General features: G+C 42.6%; 1 protein-coding gene across 5 annotated transcripts in view; it reads right to left on the minus strand.

The window, feature by feature from the left end:
* Positions 1-8,499, minus strand: part of drc1 (dynein regulatory complex subunit 1 homolog (Chlamydomonas)) — a 57,910-nt gene extending 49,411 nt beyond the window's left edge. For all 5 annotated transcript variants that reach the window (XM_059645662.1, XM_048530315.2, XM_059645661.1 and 2 more), the window contains exons 1-2: positions 8,244-8,499; positions 3,106-3,193 (exon numbers count right to left, since the gene is read on the minus strand). In XM_059645662.1, the coding sequence (XP_059501645.1) occupies positions 3,106-3,193; positions 8,244-8,365 (210 nt within the window). In that variant the 5' untranslated portion in view covers positions 8,366-8,499. The remainder of the gene's footprint in view (positions 1-3,105; positions 3,194-8,243) is intronic.
* Positions 8,500-12,235: the final 3,736 nt, after the last annotated feature.

Here is a 12,235-nt window from a genome sequence, read left to right on the forward strand (position 1 = left end):
GGAGGAGATTGCCGAGCCTTTGGCATTGATCTTTAACTCGTCATTGTCTACAGGAATAGTGCCAGATGACTGTAGGATAGCAAATGTGGTTCCCCTGTTCAAGAAGGGGAGTAGAGACAACCCTGGTAATTATAGACCAGTGAGCCTTACCTCAGTTGTTGGTAAAGTGTTGGAAAAGGTTATAAGGGATAGGATTTATAATCATCTAGAAAAGAACAAGTTGATTAGGGGCAGTCAGCATGGTTTTGTGAAGGGAAGGTTGTGCCTCACAAACCTTATTGAGTTCTTTGAGAAGGTGACCAAACAGGTAGATGAGAGTAAACCGGTTGATGTGGTGTGGTATATGGATTTCAGCAAGGCATTCGATAACATTCCCCACAATAGGCTATTGTACAAAATGCAGAGGAAAGGAATTGTGGGAGATATAGCAGTTTGGATCGGAAATTGGCTTGCTGAAAGAAGACAGAGGGTGGTAGTTGATGGGAAATGTTCATCCTGGAGACCAGTTACTAGTGGTGTACCGCAAGGGTCGGTGTTGGGTCCACTGCTGTTTGTCATTTTTATAAATGACCTGGATGAGGGCGTAGAAGGATGGGTTAGTAAATTTGCAGACGACACTAAGGTCGGTGGAGTTGTGGATAGTGACGAAGGATGCTGTAGGTTGCAGAGAGACATAGATAAGCTGCAGAGCTGGGCTGAGAGGTGGCAAATGGAGTTTAATGCAGACAAGTGTGAGGTGATGCACTTTGATAGGAGTAACCAGAAGGCAAAGTACTGGGCTAATGGTAAGATTCTTGGTAGTGTAGATGGGCAGAGAGATTTCGGTGTCCATGTACACAGATCCTTGAAAGTTGCCACCCAGGTTGACAGGGCTGTTAAGAAGGCATAGTGTTTTAGCTTTTATTAATAGAGGGATCGAGTTCCGGAACCAAGAGGTTATGGTGAAGCTGTACAAAACTCTGGTGCGGTCGCACTTGGAGTATTGTGTACAGTTCTGGTCACTGCATTATAAGAAGGATGTGGAAGCTTTGGAAAGGGTGTTTAGGAGATTTTCTAGGATGGTGCCTGGTATGGAGGGAAGGTCTTACGAGGAAAGGCTGAGGGACTTGAGGCTGTTATCGTTAGAGAGAAGAAGGTTGAGAGGTGACTTAATTGAAACATATAAAATAATCAGAGGGTTAGATAGGGTGGATAGGGAGAGCCTTTTTCCTAGGATGGTGACGGCGAGCACGAGGGGGCATAGCTTTAAATTGAGGGGTGAAAGATATAGGACAGATGTCAGAGTTAGTTTCTTTACTCAGAGAGTAGTAAGGGAATGGAACGCTTTGCCTGCAACGGTAGTAGATTCGCCAACTTTAGGCACATTTAAGTCATCATTGGATAAGCATATGGACATACATGGAATAGTGTAGGTTAGATGGGCTTGAGATCGGTATGACAGGTCGGCACAACATCAAGGGCCAAAGGGCCTGTACTGTGCTGTAATGTTCTATGTTCTATGTTTATAAGCATTGGCGTGTTGGATTACATACATATGATGAGGTTGGAGGCCATCTGACAGAGGCACAAGAGAACAATAACCATGGCTTCAGCAGTATAAGTCCTAGTCACAAAGACTTCAAATAATTCACTTGTATGCATTAAATACTTGAGCACACTAATAGCGTAGCAATCGTTCAAAGGTAGATTAACCAATTGGCATCAGCTTTGATGAACCTCAAAATATTGAAACTTCAACTTTAAAGAAGATGAAAAGTCACATCTGTACTACTGTTAGAAAGCATGGTTGGCAAGTTTGCAGATGACACCAAGATTGGTGGTATAGTGGGCAATGAAGAAGGGTAACTAAGATTACAAAGAGATCTTGATCAATTGGGGTCAATGGGTTGAAGAGTGGCAAATGGAGTTTAATTTGGATAAATGCAACATATTGCAATTTGGTAAAACAAACAAAGACAAGACTTATACAGTTAAAAAGGGGGCCTTAGGTAGTATCGTAGAGCAGAGAGATGTAGGAGTTCAGGTACATAATTCGTTGAAGTTTGCATCACAAATTGATAGGGTGATTAAGAAGGCGTTTAGCACACTTGCTTTCATTGCTCAGACATCTGAGTATAGAAGTTGGGCTTTATGTTGAGGTTGTACAAGACATTGGTGAGACCTCTTCTGGAGTACTGCGTCCAGCCCTAGTTTCCCTGCGATAGTTCCAGATAAATCACCAGGCTCAGATGAGGTGAATTTCAAACGTTGTGGGAAGCAAAGGATGAGAGTGCAAGGGCTCTGACATCAATGTTAATCTCTCTAACCACTCAAGGAGTGCCAAAGGACTGGAGAACAGCTGATGTGATACAATTATTTAAGGAGGGTGAAATGGATAAACCAGGCAACTACAGGTCAGTGAGTCTAACATGGTAGAGAAACTGTTGGAAAAAATTCAGAGGGCCAGAATCAATCTACACTTGGAGAGGCATTTATTAACCAAGGGGCTTCAGCATGCTTTGTGAGTGGAATATCATGTCTAAAAAAATTCAGTTTGATTTTTCAAGTGGCCAGAAGTACAGATTAGGGCAATGCAGTTTATGCAGTCCACACAGACCAGTAAGGCTTTGGACAAGGTCTTGCAAGGCAGGGTGCTTAATTAGCTAAAATTAGCCATGGGGTCCAGGGCAATTTGGTAAACAGGATCCAAAATTGGCTTAGTGACTGGAAAAAGTGGTCAAAAGGTGTTCAGTGGCTGGAAGTCTCTGTCCAGTGGTGTACCACGAGGTCCCTTGTTGATGGCTATATACAATAATGGTCCAGACACAAATGTCTAGGATAGAGTTGAGTGAAAAACTGCTGTCTATTTCACAAACTCAAGTAAAATTACTGAAGCAAGTAATGGATCAGAGACATTGGGGTACAACAGATCAGATGTCAGTGGGGAAGTATTACAATTTAACATGTCACAGAATACGTTTTCTTTACTTATCCTGCACAAAAAGGGTCAGTCAATTCAGAATCAATGTGTAATGACTGAGTAATATATGTACAATATTAAGCTAAAGAAAAGTGAAGGCTTAAGGGTAAATATGGACAGGTGTATGTTAACAGTAAAGAACTGACCTGTTGCGAGTCTATAACCTGCTTGCAGCTTTTACTTAGATCTTCTTTTTCATCTTCCTCAACACCATAAATTCTCTCCAGCGCTTCCCTACAAAATGATTTGACATATACTTCATTTGTTAAGTGAATCTTTTAAATATGACAAACAATAATCATAGATGAGGCCATCACCAGTCTCTGCGTGAATCACTGCACACCAATATATGTTTTCCCCTTCCAAATGCGACATCAAGGATGGGTGTGGCCGGAGAGAAAACAGTCTGAAATTGTTTGTGACAAAGAATCGTATAAGACCAAAAGTAGCAGTGGAAGAATAGGCCATTAGCCAATTGAGTCTTCTTCACTATTCACACCTCATCTGATCATTTTTAATACCATTTTCCTTCCTTTTCCCAGAACCCTGGATTGCCTGATTAAAAATCCACCTACCTCAACATTGAATATCCTTAACAAACCAGCCTCTATACTGTCTGTGCTAAATATTCTTAAAAACTCACTATCCTGAAAGGAGTAATTCCTCCTGATCTCAATTTTAAATGAGCAACCACTCACTCTCCCTCAAGTGGAAACTACCTCACTGCATCTATCCTAAGGTCCCTAAGAGTCTTGTATGTTTCAATAAGGATGTCTTTCATCCTTCTGAACGTCGAGTACATAAGCCCAGGTCACTTAAACGCTCCTCATTAGGAAGCCCCTCCGTATCTAGAATCACCTACTGAACCTTCTCCAGAATGTGTCCAATGCTAATGTATCTTTCCTTAAATTAAACAGAAACCAAAACAAAGTTGCTGGTAAAGCTCAGCAGGTCTGGCAGCATCTGTGAAGACAACACAGTCTGAGACAACAAGGTGTAGAGCTGGATGAACACAGCAGGCCAGGCAGCGACAGAGGAGCAGGAAAGCTGACGCTTGTTGTCTGGACCCTTCTTCAGAAATGGGAGGGGGGAAGGGGACTCTGAAATAAATATAGAGGGGTGTGGCGATGATGGAAGGTGGATAGAGGAGCAGATAGGTGGAGAGGAGACCGACAGATCAAGGAAGCGGGGCTGGAACCAGTAAAGGCGAGTGGAGGTAGGGAGTTGGGACGGGGGTTTGGTCAGTGAGATGGGAGGAGTGGATAGGTGGGAGAAAAGACAGATGGGTCAAGGAGGCAGGGAAGAGCTGGGCTGGTCTTGAGATGAGGTCAGGGGTGGGGAGATTTTAAATCTTGTGAAGTCCACACTGAGGCCATTGGGCTCCAGGCTTCCCAAGCAGAATATGAGGTGCTATTCCTCCAGCCTTTGGGTGGCATTGTTGTGGCACTCAAGGAGACCTCGGATGGATATGTCATCCAACGAGTGGGAGGGGGAGTTGAAGTGGTTCACAACTGGGAGTTGTAGTCATTTGTCACAAACCAAGTGTAGGTGCTCCACAAAGCAGTCTCCAAGCCTCTGCTTGGTTTCCCTGATGTACAGGAGCTACATCAGGAACAATGGATACAGTATTCCACATATATACCACATACCAATATTCCACCCAAACCTTATGTTTACCTGGCCCATCTCCGATTCCTCTCACTCCTTCCTGTACCTCCCTGTTTCCATCTCTGGCAACCGCCTGGAAACATAACTATTTCAAGCCTACCTAAAATACACCTCCTCTCACCCACTTTCCTGCAAAAATGCCATCCCCTATTCCCAATTCCTTCGCCTGCACTGGATCTGTTCCCAAGTTGAGGCATTCCACTCCCGGACATCCCAGATGTCCTCGTTTGTCAAGGACTGTAATTACTCCTCCACATTGGCCGAAAATGCCCTCAACCACATCTCTCAAGTTTCCCACAAATCATCCCTCACACCCTCTCCCCACAGTAACAATAAAGACAGAATTCCCCTTATCCTCACGTATCACCCCATCAACCTCCAGATTCAACACATCATCATCCACCACTTCTGCCACCTGGAATCTGACCCCACTACCAAGGACATTTTTCCCTCCCCACCCTTATCTGCCTTCTGGACAGACCAGTCTCTCCATGATTCCCTCATCTGCTCCACACTCCCCACTAGCCCCACCACCCCTGGCACTTTTCCCTGCAACCACAGGAAGTACTACATCTGTTCCTGCACCTCACCCCTCACCCCCATCCCAGGCCCCAAGAAAACCTTCCACATTAAACAAACGTTCACTTGCACATCTGCTCATGTGGTATATTGTATCCGCTGGACCCGATGTGGCCTCCTCTACATCAGGGAAACCAAGCGGAGGCTTGTAGGCCACTTTGTGAAATACCCAAGTTCATTCTGTTCTCCCCCCCAGAGATGCTGCCAGACCTCTTTGCCATAAGGTTCTTATCTTGGCAAGAAGCCTTATGTGTAGTACTTTGTTGAACTCCTTTTGGAAATCCAAATAATTTACATCCACTGGCTCCCCTGCATCCTTCCTGCTTGTTATCTCCACAAAGAATTATCATAAATTTGTCAGGCATCATTTCCCATTCATGAAGACATGCTGTCTCTGCGTGACTATGTTACATACTTATTTGAATAATAATTAATTACTTAATAATATAAATTATCAGGGCAGCAACCAGACAAATACTTGAATCCTATCATGGTAATAAATGCTTGTTTTTAGAATAAACTTATTTTCTGCTGAACTGAACAGCAATAGATTGGTACAGGAATCAAAGGTTATGGGGAAAGGCAGGAAATTGGGCAAGAAGTGTCCAATTAGCCATGATTCTACTGAATAGCAGAGTGGGCTCGAGGGGTCAAATAGCCTACTCCTTCTCCTATTTCTTATGTCTTACGATTATAATCTTAAATGTGCCAAAACAGAATTTATGCTGAGGGCAATGGAGCTGAAAGTGTTTCAGTTATTTAAGGGTTACATTTTCAGTCATATTGCAAAAGGAAATGGGACGCATGAACTCAGGCTAAAAGCACAGCAGCTACGCTATCAGCAGTCAGAACAGACATTAAACAAAATAATAACAATGTCTGTAAAAACTGTGGGTAATAGCAAATAATAATAGGCATCAAGAGGGTTGGGGAGGGCATCAAGAGGGTTGGAGGTAGCTGGAACTCACCATTTTAAAGTATGGTAGAGATGGAAACAGGAGAGACATTTAAGAACTGTTTCGATGAACCAAATGTGAGAAAATGAAATTAGAATAGATGGAGGTTTGTTAACTGCTGTGGACACGTCAGACTGGAAGGCCAATTTCTGTGCTGTAAGAACTCTGTGACTCAATTAGCTGGATAAAGGAATGTGAAAATTGTGCTCTTTATACTGAAATGCTTTCTATAAATACTGAATTAATATTTATGACCGAATGTAATAAGCTTTACAGTTCATTATGTTAAAGCTGGTCCTCTGTACGTAGGTGTGAAGTGAACAATTAGAACATACAACATTACAGCACAGTACAGGCCCTTCGGCCTTCGATGTTGTGCTGACCTGTCATACCAATCTGAAGCCCATCTAACCTACACTATTCCATGCATATCCATATGCTTGTCCAATGACGATTTAAATGTACCTAAAGTTGGTGAATCTACTACTGTTGCAGGCAAAGCGTTCCATTCCCTTACTACTCTCTGAGTAAAGAAACTACCTCTGACATCTGTCCTATATCTTTCACCCCTCAATTTAAAGCTATGCCCCCTCGTGCTCGCCATCACCATCCTAGGAAAAAGGCTCTCCCTATCCAACCTATCTAACCCTCTGATTATTTTATATGTTTCAATTAAGTCACCTCTCAACCTTCTTCTCTCTAACAAAAACAGCCTCAAGTCCCTTAGCCTTTCCTCGTAAGACCTTCCCTCCATACCAGGCACCATCCTAGTAAATCTCCTAAACACCCTTTCCAAAGCTTCCACATCCTTGTTATAATGCGGTGACCAGAACTGTAACTTGATTTACAGCATCCTCTCATAAGAGGAAGTGGAAGGTCCAACAGAATTAGTGATTGAATGCAGAGATACATTCATTGATTAAGTTCATCTTCCATATTTTGTTATAGACCAACAGGTAATAATCGTAGACCTAACCAATTTGGTTCACAGCATCAGAAGGACACACAAGATATGGCAATGCGATGATATGTGCCTTAAGAGGGATTTGCTCGGTCCTGTTTCTCTTGGGAAGGGTGTTGTAAACCTGGCTGCTGCATCGAAATGTGAGTAAATAGCTTTGTTTTTTTTTGCAAAAAAGAAGCTTGAATGTGTGAAGTCAGGCTCACATAGACCCAACGTTTTAAGGTTGGTTGGCTCGGCGAGCTGGTTTGTTCTCCTGCACATGTTTCGTTACCATGCTTGGTAACATCGTCAATGCAGCCTCTGATGAAGTGTCAGTGTGTTTTCCCGCCTGGCGTTTAAACTCAGGGGTCCGTTGCAAGGGATTGCCTCACTTCCAGGTTTTCTCCGTAGTGGAATGTATTTGGGGCCGAGTTCAATGTGTTTATTAATAGCCTGCTTTGTGGAGTGCCATGCTTCCAAGAATTCTCATGCTTGTCTCTGTCTAGCCTGTCCCAGGATCCTGGTGTTTTCCCAGTCGAATTGGTGGTTCTCCTTGTCCACGTGGATTGAGATGAGTGAGTATTGTTTGTGTCTTTTTGTAGCCAGTTGGTGTTCATGTCCTCTTGTTGTTAGTTTCTCCCTGTTTGTCCAACGTAGTGTTTCTCACAGTCTCTGCAGGGGATCTTGTAGATGACATTGGTCCTGTCCATGGCGGGGAGTGGGTCTTTAGTTTGGGTGAGCCCTTGTCGTAGGGTTGATGTGGGTTTGTGTACCACTCTGATGCCCAGCAGTCGTGGAAGTCTTGTGGTGAGTTTTGCTGATGTGTTCCTGACGTAGGGCAGTGTGATGAGTGTGTCCGGCATGTAGAATCTTTCTGATGCTGTTCCTGTAGGTATCTCCTGACCCAGTTCTTTGGATATCCATTATCCTTAAACACTTGGAAGAGGTATTCCTCCTACCCCCACACTCCCGCCCACACACACACACACCCACCCATCCACCTCCCTGCCCCACACACACCCGAACACATCCACCCCACATTCCCCTCCCCACACACACGCCCACCCATTCACCCAAACACCTCCACCCCCCACACACACCCAAGTACATCCACCCCACATCGCCGCCCCCCCCTCACCGTCTCTTCTCCTCCAGCCGCTGGGCAATCCGAATGCGGCGGGCGGCGATTCTCTCCTCGGCGACATCGGAGTTGACGTTGACGGCCGATTCATTGGCTTGAACGATAAGTGTGTCCGACATGGTAAGCAGCTGGTTTCCCGCCGGGGCTGCGGAAAACGGTAAGGACCAGAGCGGGAGCGGCCGGTACCCGCTGGGCCTGCGGGAGACGGTAAGGAGCGGGAGCGGCCGGTTCCCCGCTGGGCCTGCGGGAGACGGTTGATGCCCGTCGCTAGGAGACGGCGGTCGCCAGGAGACCGTGACGTCACCAAGTTGCCTGGCCGGAGAGATAGAGCAACACAATCCGGCCACAATGATTTAGGCTTGAAGTAAGAGAAAGGGGGGTTAATGAGCGAGTCCTTTAGAGAGCTGACAGAAAGGCTTTAAGGTAACGTACACCTCCACTTCCCCACAACATTCTAAAATTGTTTAAAAACTTTGTATGGCTCTAGTTTATTGAGAGATAGTGGGAACTGCAGATTCTGATAAGAAAAGGTGTAGCAGGAAGGCTGACGTTTCAGGCCTAGAGCCGCTCAGGGAATGAAAGGACCATTAGCAATACTAAGACAAAAATGGGTGACTTTAAACAGAATAGCAATTGTTAGTTGCTCAGTTCAAGAGTACAGTCTAATAGGGGAAATTAATTGTATTAATGATTTGAGTCCAGTGCAGGGGAGAGGTTGGAAGCGTTGTAGGCAGGGAGAAATAAGGAGGGGAAGGTAAAGGAGATGATGTCTCAATTTTCTTTCTTCAAAGCAGCATAAAATGAATTCTGAAAGGGTAGGGGAGGAGAAATGGATGCTTGTAACGACACCTATACAAAAAAAAGGTTAGGCTTTGGAGAGCAAGAACTGGAGCTGCTGGAGGCAGACATAGCACAGCATAGTGCTAGGGGGAAAATAGAAGAAGTCAGGTAGAATAAGAGGAAAACTGACGTATTAAGCAGTGCTACGGGTACCACATTTTTAGCATATGAACACAAACTGCTGAGGATAGTCTGTACTTTTCCGCTATTTTCTTTGATTAGTATTTTGAAAATTTCAAATCATTACTACACCAAAGGAAGATAGTTAATAAAAGGAACCCTACCAAAACTAGAGTAAAAAGGTAATCAGGAGGAAGTTATACCACTGTTAGAGTCGTAACTGAGCACGTGATAGGAAGGTAATAAAATGAGGCTGGATCAACACAGCAGTCTCCAGCATCTGCAGTTCCCATTATCACGTGATAGGAAGGCTTTGGTTAGTGATAGTCTTCTCAGCTCTAGGACATCTCCCACGAACTCCAGTAGAGAAGAGAAAAGCGTCCTCAGCCTCGCCATCATTAGCTGCTTCACGAGGATGGGAGGGAGAGTCACCAAAAAAAAACAAAAACTTAGGGATGCTTATTAACTAGTGTTCAGCCCCATTCATGACACCTCCAGCAGATTTAGGCCATACCCAAAAGGCAACAAGATTTGGGCAATAGCCATACTACCACTGGACCATCTCCAATAACCACCAGCCCTTGACATTCAATGGCATTACTATGTCCAAAATCTCCCATTAGTCAATAGTAATCCTCAGGCTACTGTTAGCCAGTTGCTACGTAAAACAGGGGTTACAAGAACAGGTCAGATGCTAGGATTACTGTGATAAATCACCTTCTGACTCATCACATTCTGTCCACCATCTACAAAAAAGGCAGAAGTCAGGGGAGATGGAACACTCCTGACTTGACTAGTGTAGTCCCTCAACCATTGATACTCAGTAGCAATATGTTGTCTCAAAAAGATGTACTGTAGATGTTCAAAAGATTCTAAGACAACACCTTCCAAATCTATGACCACCACCATGTAGGAGATGTTTAACAGCCCCTGCCCAGGCTTCCACCATGAAAACAAAAGTGGCATTAATGGGAATTAGAACTACAGATCAAGAGCTCCTGTTAATTAGTATGGCCAGTTGCAAAAAAAAGATGCGATGCACCAGGAACAGAGCACAACATCCACAGTACAAAATTCAAACTAATAGAAAATTACTACTGAATAGTTCAGTAAAATCTGTTACAGTTGGGGGTATATAGAAGTTATGCATGTAGTTTTATTTAAATCAAGTTCAGGATACCCCTCCCCCTCCCCACGATGACAAATCTTAACATGCTTTACAATCAAGAAATTTTTAAAAAGGGTGTGAAAAGGGTTTTTTTTTCAATAAATCATGTAATTTTGAGTACTTCAGTTATCAGATTGTATGAGACAATATAAATCAGACCACTTTTTCCTTCAGTTTTATTAAATATTCAATGTTTATCCTTACAATAAATAACTTGGTAGCATTTTACAAACCAAAAACCACCACTGGACCTCATCCAACAGCAGTCATACATTTTTATTCCGATGGTCACAGCAGAAGAGGGATTCTACATTAGAGATGTACTTAGTGCACTACTTCAGGTGAAATAATGACCAGTAGATATGACAATGTAGCATTCTCAATAAATTCAGTTAAAAATGAGACTGGTGAGTGATATGTCAGTAATCTGACCAACTGAATATAAAAAAAAACTTAGACACAAGAAAGCTGTCAAATTTGCACACAGCATACCAGATGAATTACTTCAGGTACATTTTTAAACAGCTTTCTGGGAGCAATAATATGCATACAACAGGATTGTGAACTTTGTACTTAATCATGTAGATCATTACTTCATCTGAAGAAGACAGCACCTAAAAAAGTGTTTTCTTTTAATAACTTAAAACATAGACCAAAAGAGAACAATTATCAAGAAAGTGTACCTTACAGAGGTTGCAATGCAAGTGAATCCTATTTTACTGAGTTTTGAACAAGTACATTAGCATTTTGATTATGAATCAGCTCATTTGGGGATTACAAAATCATGCAATGTGTCACAATAAAGCCTTGTACTTCTTGACAGTAAGCTAATTAAATTTTACAAGTACTAAGCTGCCGCTTCATGCAGTTCTGTGAATCAGCATACACTTGGTTTTCAGCACCAAATTTGCTCAGAGTGCGTACGCAGACCTGCATACAGAGTTTAGAATGAAGTGCATGTGCACAGCTTACAATATTTCTTTACAAAAATAACAAAACCATAATGATTGGGGGGGGGGGGGGTGTGGAAAGGCAGGCAAGGGCTTTTTAAATGATCTTTATAGAATTAGTACCATTAGGTTACTGATTCCACTAATCAGTCATCCCATTGTTATTCTAATAAAAAAGGTAAAAATGAGGTAGACTGGGTGTTTCAAGTAAAGGCAGCAAGGAATTTCCCAACTTGCTCTTCAAAAATGTTTCCTCATTAACATTAATATCAAGTCAAGGCATATTAGATATTTAGTCATCATGAAACAAGATTAAATTGTGGTCAGTTGTAGTGAAATATTTCTGTACAATAAATCAATTAGTGTAATCAAACAAAACCTTAATTTGAATACTATGATCATTTAATTATTCAGCTGCAGTTTTAAATGGTCCTATTACAAACAAACAATATAATTAAGTCACAAGGTAATGTTTTGCCAGTTTGCCACAAGATCATAACCAGAACACTACTGGAATGTAGGCACTTTCAAATTCTGCCCCTTTAGAACAGAGGTTCATAACTTTTTTTCACAAATGTATCTACAAAAAGCCAATTAAAAGCAAATTAAATTCAATTGTGCAAAGGATGACAGAGTGCACTGACAATACCAATTAAGACAAACAATTAAATATTACATGTCAAAAAAACTTGTTGCACCCAAGAATAAACTTCTGGTTTCAAAAAACAGTCATCCCACAAAAAGAAAATAAGGTAGGTCTTCCTCCGAATGAAGGAACCTCTAATTAGAAAGTGAAGCAGTTATTCAGTTTCCTCCCTTGTGCCTTTCATCACATTCAATGACACTTGCTTGCTGATTTGCAAATTATGATCAACGAAAAAGGAAGTATTTGTGGCGATCCTGTTGTACAA

This window comes from Stegostoma tigrinum, chromosome 4 (genome assembly GCF_030684315.1).
Source record: "Stegostoma tigrinum isolate sSteTig4 chromosome 4, sSteTig4.hap1, whole genome shotgun sequence".
NCBI lineage: Eukaryota > Metazoa > Chordata > Chondrichthyes > Orectolobiformes > Stegostomatidae > Stegostoma > Stegostoma tigrinum.